Consider the following 18,043-nt stretch of genomic DNA (forward strand, 5'->3'; position numbering starts at 1 on the left):
AGATTTTATTTTGTAAAGAAGGAATATATAGTCATAAGCCAGCAAAAATAAACCTATGGTCTGAATTTCAGTGAGGATATGGTCTTTCCTGTGACCACTTTAATACAGTCTCCAGAACAACCAAGTGAGAAGCATAAATAGGAAGCTTTTCAGAACTTTCTCTGAAGACACCTTAGGATTTTCCACACTGAATCTGAACCCCTACAAGACTGCAATTGTCCATTTTCTGCTTCATAGAACTGCCAAGATAAAAAATACAAAATGCATTTGTTCATTTGTGCTCACAAAAGAATAAATTATCCACTTATCAGTCTTCTCAGAGATGAAAATATTTCTCAAAATCATCAAACTAGTTATACATCACAATTGATTTTAAACATCTAAGCAGTGTGATTTGCCTGCACTCAATGTAACCATCGTCTTTTCCTTTTAATATTTAAAGCCTCCTACTTTCAGCCTACTAGATTAAGTGCTTTGCAGAGAAAGAGTCAAAAGAAGTAGAAATAATAGAATAAAAAATAGAAATTGCAAATAGCAGCCATTTTTTTGCCAGCCAACAGAAACATCAGAGGTGACATGCAAAGTTAGTTCATGTGAAGTAGCTCAGCATGAATTTTCCAATAACCCAGGAATATGCTATTTGTCTGGAAAACTACTGGACTTCAAATCTAGGAAGAAAAATGCCCCTGCTGATATATCCATTTCAACATATTACAATAAAACCAAAACAGAAATTCAGAAAGTTCACTTTTACAGCAGTTATAGTGTGAAGTAGTAGCAGTGTGAAGTTTTGGTTTTGTGGTTTTTTTTAAAGTTATTCCTTATGAACTCCTTATATAGGAAATGGAAAGTAAATAATCATTAGTTTTGAGAGATACTCTTATTTTTCTATATTGCTGTGGTACTTGGAAGAAAAATACATGCAATGTATATGATGCAAAAATGCCAAAGCTTTTGGGAGCACTAAATGAAAATGGAACATTCCTTGGGAAACGTGGTAAATGAATGTCAGTGCTTCCCACAGAAATCATCAGAATATCAGGGAAAATAACATAGTCATGGAGAAAAGCAGTGACCTTAAATACTAAATTGCAGATGGACCAAGACCATCTTTCCCTTATTAATGCTTTCCCTTATTCCATCTAGGCATGAGCCTGTGGCATGTGAAGAGAAGTTATTGAGACATTTACTTAGTAACAAAAATTTTATGAGCCTTCTCTGCAGGATAAAAATTTTGCCTTCAAACCAGCTGAGTAGTAAAAGCAAAATGTTGCCCTGTTAATTAGAAAGGGCCTCCACAGCAATCCCCATTGGTCATACCAAAAGCTTTTAGACTTCATCCTTTTAATTACCCTCAGAAACATTTTATCACAAATGTCCAGTACTGTAATACTGTGAAAAGCAATGCCAAATATTATTTTCGTTAGCCACCAAAATTATTTAATTACTTCATGAAGAGCCAAAAACTTAATTGAATTACTTCATTGGCATTAACCATAATTGAATCTTCAGACCTCAAGAAAGCCAAAGCAAAACAGACAGCATCCCCAATACACTGGGGATTCAGGGAAGCAGAAATATTAGAGCAAATTATTAATTATTTCATAAAATATAAGGAAAAATCAGAGGCTTTGTATATTTGTACAGCACTATATTGCTAATGCTGTAAAATTGCCTTCAATTCTGGGTTGAGAGCATTTCATGAAACTTGGTAGTTAATTTATTGGCTTAATAACCCCCTCTTCACCAATCTGATAGAATTAACAGAAACACCTTTCTGGCCATGTTCGTCCTCTCTGGAAATGTTTTGAAAATTGTTGCAGCAAATTACTGGCATTCCCATCCTCCTGTGCAGAGAGGTTTTTGTGCCATTACTCTCAATCACTAAATTACTCCAAAAGAATTAAATGGAATTAAACATGTAGATGACTTGTGGTATCAAAGAAAGCATCAAGAAGGATCAGGGAACTTCTTTCCCATCCCACTGAATTTCCATTCTCAGTAATAAAGCAAGATCTGGTCCAGAGTTACATCACAGACCAGCAGCCGTGGAAAATAACATTACCACTGTTTTCATGATGATTCATATCTCTAATTTTCAAATTCTCTTCACAGTCCTCCTGTGCCACAAACAGCATTAATGTCACACTAGAAGAAAACCACAGATCTTAAGTGCCACTTCTGAGAAAGGAGCTTGTAAAGCTCATTACCTGTTATTTCCCAGGCTAGGCTATTTTAAAAGATGTATCTGCAGGAGAGTAACAAAGTCAATGGACAACACAGCTCTTTAATATTGCTCAGAATAAAAAAATCACACCAAGAGCAAAATAAAAACATATTTGACCATAAGAACAAAACCTAAAATACTCCATATTGACAGCTGTCATTTTAGGAAAAAAAATCTTTGCATACCATCTTTCCCATGCAGTCTGAGTCATGAAAAATGCAAAATGCTAAAGTTAGGGTAGAAAGCTAAAATGAATTCAAGTAGTTGGAAGAGTTCTGCTCTCTAACTTTGTTTCAGCAGCAAACAAAATCAGCTTTGAGATGCTTTCTTTCATCCCCTCCCTATGTGAAGAACGATTTGCTCATTAACTCCCTCTGAAGCTGAGGAGCAGCCCCGAAAGCAGAGCCCAGCTCCCGCAGCTGCTTAGGCTGCCATAATGTGCTGCCGTTAACATCAGAACGACCCCGCTCCCTGGAGCCAAGGCTGCTCCCCACGCAGCCTGCAGGAATGGCACACGCAGAAAGAGCTGGCTATTTATATATTTTGCATCTGCTTTAATTACACTATCACTGCAGCACACAACAGCAACACCATTTATAAAGCACTGACAAATTTTATGGTAATTGAAAAGCCCAATTAGCAATTCTCACACCACGGGCAGATTTTGTTTGATTCAGCAACAGTAAAAAAAAGAAAATTTTAGAAAGAAAAAAGGCTCAAAGGTATGTGAAGTTCCAGAGGAATACAAGTCGCTAATGTAAAGTATATTTAACACATGTTTGAAATCTATTTTCCTCAGCAAGGGCTCTGACTTGGGAATGTGCCTCTTGAACCCATTCTCTGGAATTTTTTCCCTCATTAACATAACTGGTTTCTCTGGAAGAGAATTTTATCCCATAGGAACCATCAAGAGCTAAGAGAATACGCAACTTTGTCTTAGCAAGTTGCATGCCATCATAAAATATTTCTGAATAGAAATACAATCAGCAGCTACACTTGGCAAAAGTAACACTCAAATGAGAGTTACCAATTAACTCCAGTTAGGAAAAGCCCTGGGTTTATATTGATGTCACATATGATATTAAAAAATCCACAAAAAGCTCGCAGGGACTGTGAGCTGGTCTTGAAACCATGAGTAAAAGGTGCCAGAACAACAGAGCAATGATGAGCCCCCAGGAACAGATGCTGGAAATCCTTATTTCATTGACAATTAATTGTTCAAATAGATTCAAGCCAAAACTGTAATAGAGTAGAAGGTTAAGTAATAACTTCATGGCAGCAGATAGGCTGAAAATAGGATCTCAAGTTAGCTTAGACAATTCTAAAGCTAAAAATTACACTCCTAGGGAAATTTGTGTATGTAAATGATAATAGAATGAACTGGACCCAGACCACCACATATACATTGTGAATTTTGTTATAGAAGCGTGAGTGACCAAATCACCTGTTTCTGTACCATTATTTGTTACCTTTTTGTATAAAAGGCTGTGCTTGCATCCTGAAATGAGTGCTGCCTGGCACCCCATTCTGCAGAATGACTACAAAAGCAAATATCTCAGCTCACCGTGTTGATTGGTTCTTGCATGCTGGGTGAAAGAACCCTGCTTGAGGGACAGGCACATCACACAATGCTTCCCTGTGGAGCTTTATACACCTTTCACCCCTAAAGTATCTACTGCCCAAGGTAATCCTACTGAGTTCCCAGTCAAGATATGTCACCAGCTGGATCAGAGATGCAGCCCTGCCATTCCAGAGGGGTTTAGGCAGGTGCATAGCTATGCCAGCAATGAAACCTTGCTCTTTGATAGGAGAGACAGACTCCAAGTGTGAAGCGAAGCAAGCCCAACCTCAACCTTTGGAGGAATTATGAATTTTCTAGCTCAAAATAGTCCCTGGTGTAAACAGGACTGACTTCACTTTTTACGTAGGCTACCCAAAGCTCTTAAGTTACATAATTTCTATTTTCATAAGAAATCAACAGGAAAACAGTTTCTGTAAATCTACTTCTTCAGCTCTAATCTGATACGACTGACTCATGATCCTCAGAGCAGCTTCAGCTCTCAGAAATATGCATTAGTGCCTGCCTCATTCAATTTACCATGGCACTGTTCTGCTGAGATACAGACACCTGTTTTACAGCTGTGAGACAAACAAACTGCTTGACAGCAATTAAGGTAAAACTTTGCTTTGGCATAAAGTCTGGAAAACTGCTATTTCCTCAGTCTGTCATGCTCTCTGAAGAAAGGGTGAGATGTTAGCAAATTTTAATGACTGCTGTTAAGGGAAAATGAGGGATATTCAGAGAATTATACTTGCAAATTAAAATCTGGTAACCTAAAACTTCTGTGGAGTTTTACTCTCAAAGTCTCAAAGCTGGAAAAGAATCCATTGAGCTACAATTTATGATGATTGCCAGCAACACTTTCCAAGGATTTTGCACATGTCACTTGTTACTGGATTTAATTTTCCTAGACTGGATGAAAACTATTCTCTTTTGTTTGGAAAATACTCAAAATTCTTGCCTTTCTAATTTATTTTTTCTAATTTCTATCCTTTCTAACAGTGAAAGTTAGAAATGAAAGCTTGACCTTTGGCACAATGCCTGCTTAGAAAGTGTAGTTCCATAATATCTGTCTGTATCCCCATTGAAACCACTTGAAAAATTCCATGTGGCATCCACTGTCAGTATCCAGCAGAGCTGACTTGGCTCTGGACAGGGGGTCACATTCCCCATAATCATTCATCTATCAGAGAAGATGTCACTGAGTCTGCTTAGCCTGGATCTATCCATCCCTCCATGCCCACAGGCAGTGCCCAAAATGACTGCACTTGCTTTCTCTTGACCAGCCTGATTGCATAAACAGAAAGAAATCCTGTTACAAGCATTACTGTGGGAAAAACAAAACCACCACACAACAAAAACAAACAAGCAAAGGCCCAAAACTTCAAAAGGTCAATGCAAGCAGTGGAGTAGCAGTAAGAGTGATGAAAACAGGTTATTCTAAAGCGATGTGAGGGAGCCAACACGGTGCTGCCACACCACACCCCACTCTGCAGTGAGGCTGTGTAGGCACATCGTGGACAACTAATATTAAGCTCATATAGTGAAGCTAGAGCAAAATAATATGGATGTATTGCTCTTTAATCAGGTTTATTTGGGTTGAATTCATATCAAGCAGCAAAAAAAAGCTTCTTAAAACCAAAGGAAAGGAAGTTTCATGTAGAATTTTACATCGCTTCAGTTAACACCAAGGTAATCCCATGTACACGAGTATGCATGTGGACAAACATACAAAACAGTGAATTTTTCTAACAGTCTCACCTAGAAAATGTAAAAACTGGTTTTGGGAGATTAAAGCAAAGCCAAATGCTGTTACTGATTAATAAGTTTTCATCATTGACCTCATTACCAAGGAAAACTGAAAACCAGATTTTTAATTTCCTATATTTTGTATGGAAGACGAGCAAAAAAAAAAACCAGCAAAACCAAAATAAAACAAACAAGCAAATCCCTAAAAATAGTCCCATTGTTCTGCTAGAGGCATGAGTATCTTTCTCAAGAGTACTGTGTAACTAGATTTCCAAACCTTGGTGAATCTTCCTAATTCAAAGACCAAAAAAAAAAAAAAGTTCAAAATATAAAATGTGAACAGACAAAATAACAGATCAGAGGAAAAAATAGCATGAAGAGCTTTATCACACACTTGCCATTGCTTGTTATTTTTTGCCATCTTTGGTCTTAACTACAAATTGCCATTGCCTTTGCATATTTCATGAAAAGAGTATCTGGTGAGCAAAGGCAGGAAGAGAAACATCAACCTTATGATCCCTTCCTTCAAAACACACTTCATCCTTTTCAGACTTGTCTTGGTGGACCTGCCAGTTGGTTAATCCCTAGGCAGTTTCTGACAGAACATCCTTGATAGATGTGACAAGGTTTGTCAGCTTTGTATCACTAATATTTTGTACTCCAAGGGCTCCGGTTACTCTGCACATCTCTTTCCAAAAGGCAACATGATTATTCTGGCACTGGAATAGGCAGGACAAAAGACCAGTTTCTCATAAGAACAGCAGTGCTATCTGAGCCCGCTTGGTTCAGCAGCATTTAGCAGCGTGCCCAGCCAGCCTGGTGACACTGCCCTGCTTACAGTGACACAGAGTATATCTCCAGACACCTTCAAATTTAGCCCACAGAGAAGGTAAATCCAATTCCATTTAATAATTAGTTTTTACATTAAAACAGTAACAAAAACCAAAGCCCAACAGGATGGATCTGCCTTGATTTTTTTTCCAAAAAAAAAAACATCCTGCAGCATTTCAAAATTCCTGGATATGCTAATGATTTGTCCCCCAAGACAGACACTTTTATTTGCCTTTAATAATTAACTTAATACAGGGCTTAAAACTGCCTGCTAAGCACATTGTAGACATCCACCAAACACATTTCTGTATATCTGATTCCTAAGCTGAGAGATTGGTATATGCCCTGAACTTAAGCCTTTATGAAACATAACAGAAAATCAGTTGGCAGGGATCTTGTGGCATCCTACTGGTTTACTTTAACAGGGTGTAACAGTAAATGAAAGACAGCTCTTGGTACACAAAATCAAAGTCACAGAAGTCTGTAACTCATTCACCTACAGTGAGTTGTCCTCACTTTTCCCATGATAAAAGGAATTTGATAAATGTTAAATTACTGGGACAAGTTTCAGTTATGGAATATAAGAGCGCATGATTGAAGTAACTGAAAAAAGGGAAGCATCATCCTGTTTTCTTTGAAACTCTTTTGTTATAAAAGCAGTAGCACAAAGGCATTCCAAACAACACAGAATTCCACATCAGGGATGTGAAAGAAGGTGGATGGTAACTGGCCTTGCTCTCAGTTCAGAACTGGCCATCAATTAGGGAAAGCTAAAGTAGACTTCCTGTCCTTTCCCAATCATGTACTCTTGAGAGCATCATTCTTGACTGAAATATTTACTGAGAAATTGGGCGGCAATTCCTTGTGCTTAAAGAAAAGGTGATTTTATGGCAACCAAATACTAACACTTTGAATCAGAATCAGGAGGCTTTACAATATTCCCAGCAGGCTTCCTGACTGCAATACTTTTAACTATCACAGCAGACTGAGGCTACAGCTCTCTGTCCTACATACTGGTTTCATGGGTTTTGGTCTTTGTGCAGTACACACGTTTTGGGGAACAGACTGTCACATCTAAAAGCCGTTTTCAGAAGTGATCTTGGCATTGGAAAATTGTTTTAGACCAGCAGCAGAGCTCCATGTAAATAATGTTCCTGCTTGCTGGAGGTCAGCTCACTTCATTCAAGCGCTCCAGTCCATGCTCAGACAAGAAACTACCTCGAACTAAATGGCCAAGTGATTCGTTCATCCCTTTTTGCTAGAAACAAATTACTGTGCATTTTCAAACAGGTGGGGTTACAGCTTTATTGACTGGCCTAAGGGCTTGCAGAGTGAATATTTACCAACAGCATTTGTTGTAAATATTCACAACTTAATTTTGTTGAAATGAATACAAACAAGTGAGGAAATTCACATCAGCAACTAGCCCACTTGACAATACTCCTTAAACAAATAATAAAGCATTACTTTCAAGAATGGCATATTCAAATGAAGTTCCTGGGGAAAAGAAAAAAGCCTTTTGCTGACCTTCATCAGACCTTGGTTGTAGAAGAATGCACACCCATGAACTTAAGTTGTCTGAGAAATGTGAATCTAAATGTCTCAAGGATGCAGAACTTACAGTTCTGTAGAAATTTCAGTGAGGGAGACAAAACCATAGCACAAGAATTTTCCAAAAATATTTGAGAATTAAACTATTTTTTTATTCAAAATGTATGGCACAAACACAAGACAGAAAAATTGGCTTTAATTCCACTCTTTATCTGAAGGGATTTGACCTTAAATCCCTGAGAAGAGTGCCCTAGCTCCAGTAAAATTCAAGCTGAGCAGTCACAGCCTGATGATACACTCCAGCATTTATAAAATATATTTACACTCTTTTTTTTCGTTTTTATTTCTCCTCTCATTGCAGCTTCTGAAATTCAATTGTTTTATAACCCAGATGTGTTGTGGTTCATGTTTATTTCATTACGCTAGGGTTAAATGGCTCATTCTGTTATCCCCTCACATTTTCCCCAGGTTGGTTTATCCCCAAGTTGCACCCTCCCTTAAAGCTGTCCCTCAAGCTATTCCCCCACTTTGTTCCAGTCCCTTCCCTGCCTGTCAAGGTGACCCTGCCCCTTTTTCCTGAATGTTCCCTGTCACTCACCCCCTGGGACAATCCCTGATCGAAACACCCACTTGGAAATCCTCTAATCCACGAGGCCCCATTGGCCCATGTGCCCTTTCCCTCTCCTCCCCCTATCCTGATTGGTCCTACATCATTGATGTGATCCCCTTGCTCCACCCTTGAAATCCCTCTATTGGTTGATTTTCTGTCTCCACCCCCTGGTTCGTAGCTCTATTTAAGCCCTTGCACTGAGGTGCTCAGGGCTCTTCTGTCTTACCCCCTTCACCTTGAATAAACCTTCCCCGTGGAACCTCAGGACAAAGAGCCCCGTCCTTCCTCCTTCGCCTGGTCCCTGCTGGGGCTGTAACAGCGTGCAGTGTAGAGCTTGCAGCTCTTCAGCTTCAGCTGTGGGCAAACCCCAGCCCCAGCTGTTCCCCACTCTGGTCATGGCTACCAGGGCATTCAGAGCCTTGGTATAATTACTTATCAACAGTTTGACAGGAAGAACTTAAACTCAGTGTGACCAGAATAAAACAACTGCCAGTTGTATGACAATGATCAAAAAATGTAGGAATAAAACCTCCAGAATTTCTGCCTCAGATCCAGCAATGAGGGAGGAGCATGTGCAGGTCCCCCACCAGACCTAAGTAATCACTGAGATTTAGAAAATATCCCTTCACAGGATAGATGATTGTTCCAACAGGACTTGGTAATTTCCATAGTGATAGAGGCTTGACATTGGGAGGTACTCTCCGCTGACAAACAGAAGCAGAGTTTTTTAAAGTATCTTTTAAAATCTTCTCCCTTGACTTTTGACTTCCAAATGATGTGTTACACTTCCTCATTGCTCTGCTAGTATTTGATTAGCTTTTGGGAAATGCTAGCCTATTTCTGCTTCAATGGCTTTGTTTAAAACCTTGAATTATCTGTCCTAGTTGTTGCAAAAAGCTATTTCCTACCTAATGTGGTTTATTAATCTGCTGCATTACTGGCAAAGCAAACAGAATATTAAGTGGGATACTTCAGCAGCATCTGGCAGTACGAAATATCTGGGAAATACTTGAAATTGTTCTGAACCATAACATTTTTCTCAGCTGTTTTACTGGAGAATTCAAAAAACTTGGTCTCTGAAAAAAAAAAAAAACCTCACTATATATTAAAGACTGGAATGTGTACCATGATTTTTGAGTGGCTTGGCTATTAGCTTAGTCCATGTATTTTTACTCTAAAATGCAAATGGGATGGAACACATTACTGTGGTTTTAAGTTTTATGGGTAAAATATTACTTTAAGAAATTTTTTTGCTAAAATATGTCCCCAGGGTCAGACAAGTCTGCTGGAGAAATGATGCAAAGAAATCTAGTTTTGGGGCATAACATAATGCTGTTTGCTTAGAGGAACACTAGTCTCATAAAAGCCAAGTCTTTCTGACAGAAATACAGGAAAGGACTTCAGTTATTAATAAATTTACTGATTGTATCTGCACCAACTGGTGCAAATCCACACCAGTGCAAATCCATTAAATGCTTCCTGACACCAGGCAGTTCCTCCTGCCCACTCAGGTCACACCAACACGTGACCCATGATTACAGGGATTTATAAGCAAAATAAAACATTACAGGAATACTGAGAAAAAACTCTCCACAAACAATCAATCCAGGAATCAAAAGATACTTTTTTGGGAGTCAGCTGGTGACAGTGGCCTGCATTTATCTGTCTATAGCTGATACATATCAGCATTAAGATTTTGAGAAGTTTCACTCTTTAGATTGTTCCTCCAGCAAATCTCCAACAAACCAACTGTAACTACATGAGAGTAGTACAGTATAGAAATTTCTTGTGAGATATCAAAAGTTTCCATGGACCAGTTAAAACTAAAGATGCTTTCATCCTACCTTAGCGATGTGAGTCTGTCCCCTCCTGCATCTTCTGTGTTGCTGGCCTGTGTAGAGAGGAGAAACAGAATGTACAAGGCTGGATTTCAATTCCAGTCCAGTTTGGTCACTGCTCACTTGTGCTTTCTTAGCTATTTTTGGGAGGATAAACAGTGCTTCTAGCTCTTCTAAGCATTTGCAATGTTCTTGTAGTCAAGATCTCAGCCCTGGTGTAGGAGCTGGACATGCTCACAGAACTCTAATAGAGAACATACTAGAGGTCATTCAGGAGTCAAAGGTCATCCCCAAAGTTCTGATGTCATCCTGAGTCATAGGTCACTGCAAGAGGACAAATGGTCTTGCAGAATCAAAGGTTACTGAAAGGTCAGAATGGGCTCAAAATGTTGCCAAAAGATCAGAGGTCATCCAGAGCTCAAAGTCACCCCTGTGGTCAGAGGTAACAGAAAAGGTCACTTACAGACATCCAAAGGGTCAGAGGGCATCAAAGATGTCATGCGTTCCATGTATTAAATTCCCTTTTACTCGGGGTACCCACAATTTTATAAGAGCTTTGAGAGTAAATATTATGACAAATGGAAGATACAAATATAAAACAGCAAGACATTGTAGTTGAATAGAGGAGACATCTATAAAAAACAGCAAAGTGGCCAAATAGGAAGGATTTTAAAAGTCTCTCCTCAAACCAACTGGAGATTTTGTCATTTAAGATTAAGCTCCATTTTCCCTTTGAAGGACTTCAGTGGTGCTATTTTAAATTTTAGAGATAAGAGTTTTGAATCAGATCTTGTGTTATCTGAACTCCAGACAGTAAATCATGTAAAATGGAAACTGGAAAATCTGTTCTAGCTTCGATACCCTTTTCACTTTTTATCCTTTTGTTCTTTGTGATTTTTTCTGACTCTGCTAGAAAAATAGAAAATTCCAAATATTCACCAGGTTGCAGTATAGACACAAAAGTGTTGTTGCAATTACATCTGCCATGTGGTTATTACGTAGCAGTGAAAAAGCCTCGTCTAATAAGAGCTGCTCAGGAGGAACTTGTCATGCACAAAAAGTGATCAAGTAACCTTGATCAAGCCTCAAGTAATCTTAGAATCATTAGCATGGAAATGCAAAACTTCTGGTTTAGTCCCAAGTCAGGGAAACAAGCATGTGCCTAATTCCAAGAGCTTCAGTATACTAAGCAGGCTGGCAAGCACTGAACTGCCTTGTTAAATAAAGCAAGACCCAAATCTTACACGCACACAAAGCACTTAGTGCCTGCCAAGTGGAATTTCATGCGCAGTGCTGAACTACAGAATTTCCCTTCACTTACAAGCCTAATGCTGATTATGCTCAGCTGAAAAGGAAGAAAATGAGCTCAAGAGCTCTCAGATCAATGGGTTGGCACATGAGAATGCCCACCTGGAACACCAAGTCTCTTCATCTTCTTTCTTTGCTTTCCTACCCTAATACATGCACATAAATCACAGTTTCACTATATGTTTCCTGACTGTAAATAAGAGATTGCTATTTTTTTTATCCTGTCACCCAAAAGTACTAGTTCTCACTTTCCAGCATCACAGTGTGCTGGATTTACCAGCCAATACAACTGTCTGAGTCCTGCAGATATTCAGGGGCAAGGAAAACTCCTCCTCTTCTGTCTTGGCTTATTCTAAAATCATAAACCCAGGAATGTCCCCTGCAAACTCCAGTGAGTGAGTGCATCATATCCCACCCTGCCCAGCTGCCTTATTTTATTCTGGACTTGCTCCAACATTTTATTAAATATCTGGGGACTTATACTAGGCCTCTCCTTTCCCTTGCAGTGGCTGCAGTTCCCCTAGGTTAGAGTCAGCATTATTTTTGTTCAAATTCCCTCTAGAAAGATCAGCTTTTAATTACTGCATGGTCTTCACTGGAACCTTACTGACAAGAGGCACTAAGTGTTTTATTCCTGAACTTTACAACACTAACAAAGGAAATAAACTCTCTGTGGAAGTGGCACAACTATGAACACCCAGCACACACAGCACCACTGCACCCTAAACACACAGCAGTGGTTTCCAATCTCACATGGATTTCTGCATAAGAACTGAGATTTCTACAGGGATCTTTGCAGTTACTTAGTGTAAGAAATTGCTGTAATTAACAATTCACTCAAAATTTAAAAACAGGTTCCTTGCAGCCAAGGGATCTGGAGCCACAGAAAAGAACACAGCTATAAAATAAACATTTTGTGTCTGATGAAGACACAAAAACACTGTGATGGTTTTTTTTTTTCCTCTCCTTTACATTTTAAAGTTAGGCTTTGGGTCTAAACTTTTTGACTTCTTTCACTAATGGTTAATCCACTGCAGGATGGTTCACCAAGCTGTTGCATATTGCATTTAACCGAACTCCTCTTTGAATGGAGGGTAAAATGCACTGAAGAAAAGCCATTTGTTTGACAGTACTGTTCTAAGTGAAAAACTGCAATGCAAAAAGATAATTTCAATCAGCACAGTGCATTGAGGGCAACTTTTTTTACAGCATCTACTTATACAAAACACCAGCTTGTAGCCCCAAAATCATCCTCTTCAGTAGCAAGAGTATTTTAAGACAAGCTAGTACTTTTTAAAAATGCACACCTTTATAACTTGACATTTTCCCCATGGTGTTTTGGACATAATACCTTAAGTTCATTTTGCTAAACTTTGCTATAGCAAATGTTTTTCTGGCTGCCTATTAAAAGAAAATAATTATAAAAGCACTGTTGAGAGAGAAGATGCAGCACCAAGTCTCAAAGAAAGGCTGCAGACATTTCTGAATATAGAATCTCAAAATTCATAGCAATATGAACCGCTGTGAGCACACCCATGTGATAATTTATTAAAACAACAACACGTGCTACAGACAGAAAACAATGGGCTTCTTACAGGTATAGCAAATCTATATCTTACATTTCTTTTTCAGCTATTCTGCAGCTGTCTTGGCACTTCCTAGAACCAGGAGCTGGAATTTTCATTCCAAAGAGGAACAGAGCTCAACAATAAATGTATTAATTTTATTAATGCATCTTCTCTGAGTACGTAGCATACAAGAATTCCTAAAAACTTCAGTTTCACTTTTTTAAATTGAGATTATGTTCCAGTACCCAGTAGCACTGTTATGGATGTTTAGCTTTATTATGCTCTTTGAAAGCTATTACTATGCTTGATAGACATTTAATAATCTGAGGTCATGTAACATCAAGAAGGTATTAAATAAATTTAAAATTGTAATAAATATCTTACTAGTGAACCAGCAAGAAGTTTAGAGCTGAATTGTTTTAGCATGAAAGAAAGTGAGGTATATCATACAAATGTAACCTATACCTCTACTACTCAACTGAAATATTTTATCTCCATTTTAAGCAGGATGAAAAATTAGTGTGCTATTTGCTGTTGAGAGCTCACCTCTCAAACAGAACCTAGGAGATTTGGAGCAGAGATATTCATTATTTTATCCTTAAGAAATATATTTAATGATGAAAAACATAGTTTTACCGAAGAAAACCCCTATGATAGAAACAGATTAGTACAAACATATCTTGAAATGAAAGATATTTAAGTATTCACTGTGACAATTAGTTAAGTATTTAATCTCAAAATTTATTAATGGATCTTTTGTACAGAATATTAAAAATTAGTAGAGGCAGAAATGTTAGGTTTTGACTGGGCCTTCTACCTCATTCTATGGCCAGAATATATTAGTCCAGCTTTCCTAGAACAGAAATTGCCAGCAGCCTGAGGTTACCTCAGCTGACAAAAATTTAATGACATATTGTTATTTTTAATTTTATGGACAGTTTGTAAAATCTCCCATATGCCTAAATGTTTAAATGTTTATTCTTTTACCAGAAACAGCTACTTCTAACTTGAAAAAATTCACTCAGAGAGCTGATAAAAACCAGGCAATCACTCACTGTGTTATCAACGCTTGAAACTGATACAACTGTGAACATTTCTCTACACTGAGCTGGGTAATACAAACTGAACTCCTAAAAAAGGCTTTCCAATTACCCTGATTAAATGTGTCTATAGTAATTTTTCAGTTTGTTGTTGTTTGCTGCATATTAAAATCTCAGTTTGGATATGTTACCTAACTGCTCTGACCTGGCTCCTCCCTCCCTGCCCCAGCCCAGCCCTGCCACCCAGAGCCCTGCGATGCAGTTCACTCTGGTGCTCAGAAAGCTCCTTCAGAGGGTTTGCTTTGCCCAATAAAATCAATTGGTTGTATCATCCCAGCACCTCCAGCTCTTCACAGACCTCTAATGAGCAGCTTTCAAGTGTCTACTGCACAATAGCTTGAAAATAAAACCTGTGCAGGGTGGAAGTGTTTGTCCTGTTCACTTACTGTTACAGCCAGCTTTCCACCTCCCTCAAATTTCAGCTGACACGTGGCCTCAGAGCACACAATTGCTTTGGCACACTGCTTGCTTCACAGATAAACATGTTGAAGACTCAGGAGTTCTAACCCTTCTCTTTCAGTCATTCAAAAGCTCTTCCTAATGTCTCACCTAGAAGCTTCAGAATTGATTTGTCTTATTGTGCTCATCAGCACTGACTTTTTGGGGGCAAGGAGCAGAAAGAGGATGCATTTCACTACTGGTTTGGGTTTGTGAGCCAGAAACACGGACCACTGCAACAGTTGATTTGGTTTTGAACACCATAAGAAAAAGTCTAATTTGGGAAGCCTGTAGCTAAATGAAGCATTACCCGCATTAGCAATAATTTAGTGCAGCCTAATTTGGGAAAGACACAGAAATGCTTTGGAAACAAATTTCATTGCTTAAAAATAAAAACCATCAAACACCAAAACATACATGCCAAGTATTTGGGCATGGATTCATCATGCATAAGAGAGTCTGGACAGGCAGTACATTCCTACCCCGTAGATTTTTGAAAGTATTGCAGTCTGTCAGCTTCTCCACCTTTTGTAAAACACTTCGGGAAAAAAAAAAAATCTGGAGAAAATCCTCTCTGCTGTCCTTCATAATCTGTGGTTAATTACCAAAAGGCTGTGGGAGCCTGACATTGCTCTCCATGCAGGTAGGCACTGCTAGCAAAGTTCCCCCTTTAAAGAAAAGCAGTGTTAACCTGCTGGGCATTTGAAAACCACCTTCATCACCAGCCTTCATCTGCACAGCTGTGTTCACACCTCCATGCCCACTTGCTATTTCCTTACGTTATTTCCAGGGCCAAACATCCCACCCCACGGAGCTCAGGCAGGGCAGCAGCTGCTGTGAGCGCAGTGCCAGAGCAGCAGCTTGTGGAGCCAGCTGTGTCAGCAGACTGACCACCAACAGGGACATCAGTCCTGCCCAGCACACCTGGGATCCACAGGGGGGTGGAAAACAGGAGCAAAAAGGGAGCATGGCTAAGGCCAGCTCCCAGGAAACTGGTACATTCAAATTTTGCAGTTACTCCTGTAACTTCTTTACACAGCAATAAGGATTGAGAGGGGCTATTTCTTTTCCTGCAAAAAGAAAATGCTACAGCCTTCTGCACAACCCCTCCTGGAACAAAAGCCATTGTTCAGCAGATAAGAGAAAATTAGAACTGCCTTCACAGCTATTTGTAAGTATTTAAGTTAAATAACAGAGAGGGCAGAAGAGACTCAGTCCCAAATGGTGGCACGTGGGGAAAACCATTCTGCTGTATTAAAGATGTGCTTTTAATTAACTTCTCTCTGAATGATTATAATTAAAGATTTTACCACAGGTCTTCTCTAGCATAATTACCTTCTATTTCCTTGCACAGTGCACATTCCCAGGAAATGGGAATAGAGATTATTTCTTAATTTAAATACTTACTCAATTATTTTAAAAGTTATTGCCTTTTAATTGTTTTATTATTGTGATTTTCTTTAGCTTTTTTGGTCCTTCTCTGATTCTTACAGTCTCTTACAAGACCTCAGAAATATTTTTCATGCGGTCAGGTGCAATTGTGAGCAGTTAACAAATTATGGGTTGCATTTTATTATGTTTGGATCCAGAAAAACAAGTTCATAAAGAGAGTTATAAACTTACTTTTGGATTGGGGGATAAATGGCTCATTTTTCTCACTGGTGCTGAACATATGGTACGAATTTTTTTCAGTTTTATTCTGCAGATTGGTGTCTCCTTTACCGTTGCTTTTGCATGCAGGTCTCATCAAATGGCCTTGTTACACCTCAGCTTTTGCCATGTGCACTGAATGTAAAAGATTGAGCAGCTATCCTGATTTATTTGAAGACTAATTGTGCAGATCAGTGCATTCAGTAGTGGTTGCTTGGTTTCCTACTAATATTTCCACTGATGATATAAAGACATACTGGGAACTGGCAAATGGAAAACAGGCCAAGGGAAACAGACTCCTGCTTTCTCTGCACTGCAGATACACTGGGTCACATTTTCCCCATTAGTCTGAGAATCCTACTGCAGCATGTTATTAAAACAGAAAGACAGAGGTGGCTGAAGACAGGATTTCACCAAGGAAGGGAGAGAAAAATGTACAAAGGAGAAGGATTTAAGGCAGAGCCCTGCCCTCTCTTATATCAGTTCCTGCCAGCTCTGCAGCAGATTTAGTATGCAAGATTTCATTCTGAAATTCCTCTTAACTGTATCTTCCAGCCCAGGGAAAACAAACAGCAATAACCCAAGAATAAACAGGATCATTCATCATTTCCTTATTCTTATCTCTGATGATGTTATCTTTATACTGAAATATTATCCAGCCAGAGGCAGTCTCTGGAAACCAAAGACACCTTTGAAGTAGCACCCTTGAGACAAAGCACCGGCATCAAATGGAATTTGTGCTGGTTCCAGCTTGCTTGCAGGCAGAGTCTCTGGTGCTGGTGGCACATTCACAGAGCTATCAGTGTTCAGCCCAGCTAGGAAACCACTGGCAAAGAGAGGTCCCCACATTGCTGCACCTGTGTGCATCAGGGAAGTAGCAGACAGACAGACAGACAGACAGGTGAAGCTGTGGGCTCTCCTGCCCATGACACAGCATTGCAGATACTGACCTGCCAGACACAAGTTTGAATTGAACATTTAAATTTAATGTACATGTTAAAAAAAAAAAAAAATTAAAGGCATTTAGAAGTTATGACTTTGTAAATCTAATGCCAGGTAATGCTTCTATTATACTCTCCATCACCCCCCAAAAAGGCATTTTATATATGATCATCCACAACAATTCAGCCATCTCTGTAGCTATTTTAATAAAATTTTGATAATAACTGATGCTAGTAATCCAATTATTTCTAAGTCATTATATGCTTTTCAGTTTTGTCTTTCTATGTTAAGGAAATCAACAGAGAACTGATGAAAAAAACTATTTCCATCCTGTATTTCAAAGTAAATAAAGAGAATTTTCCATAGGTCTCAATTTGGCACTCCAACTCCTCATTTCTTTCATTAGAACTCCTCAAAATTGAGTATCTGGCTGTAACTAGATAAAAATTCTTTGAAATAAACTTTGGGATTTCTGTGTGTGCACTTTTAAAAAAGGCAGAAAAATTCAGTTTATTTAGACTCCTGTTCAGAATAAGACCTTGTTACTATTGGCTCTTACCAAGAAAGCCTTGAGCTTAGGCAGCTTTTGCCAAAAAACACTGAAATCCTTCCTTGTAGAGTAATTCCCAAGCTTTTGGCTGTCTTGTTCCCACAGTGCTTCATTAGCTGC

General features: G+C 38.9%; 1 protein-coding gene across 1 annotated transcript in view; it reads right to left on the reverse strand.

Moving 5' to 3' along the window:
* FAM13C (family with sequence similarity 13 member C) overlaps window positions 1–18,043 on the reverse strand; it is a 115,166-nt gene that overhangs the window by 73,719 nt on the left and 23,404 nt on the right. The window contains exon 6 of the mRNA XM_053983531.1: window positions 10,374–10,420. Coding sequence (XP_053839506.1) covers window positions 10,374–10,420 — 47 coding nt within the window. The remainder of the gene's footprint in view (window positions 1–10,373; window positions 10,421–18,043) is intronic.

This window comes from Vidua macroura, chromosome 8 (genome assembly GCF_024509145.1).
Source record: "Vidua macroura isolate BioBank_ID:100142 chromosome 8, ASM2450914v1, whole genome shotgun sequence".
NCBI lineage: Eukaryota > Metazoa > Chordata > Aves > Passeriformes > Viduidae > Vidua > Vidua macroura.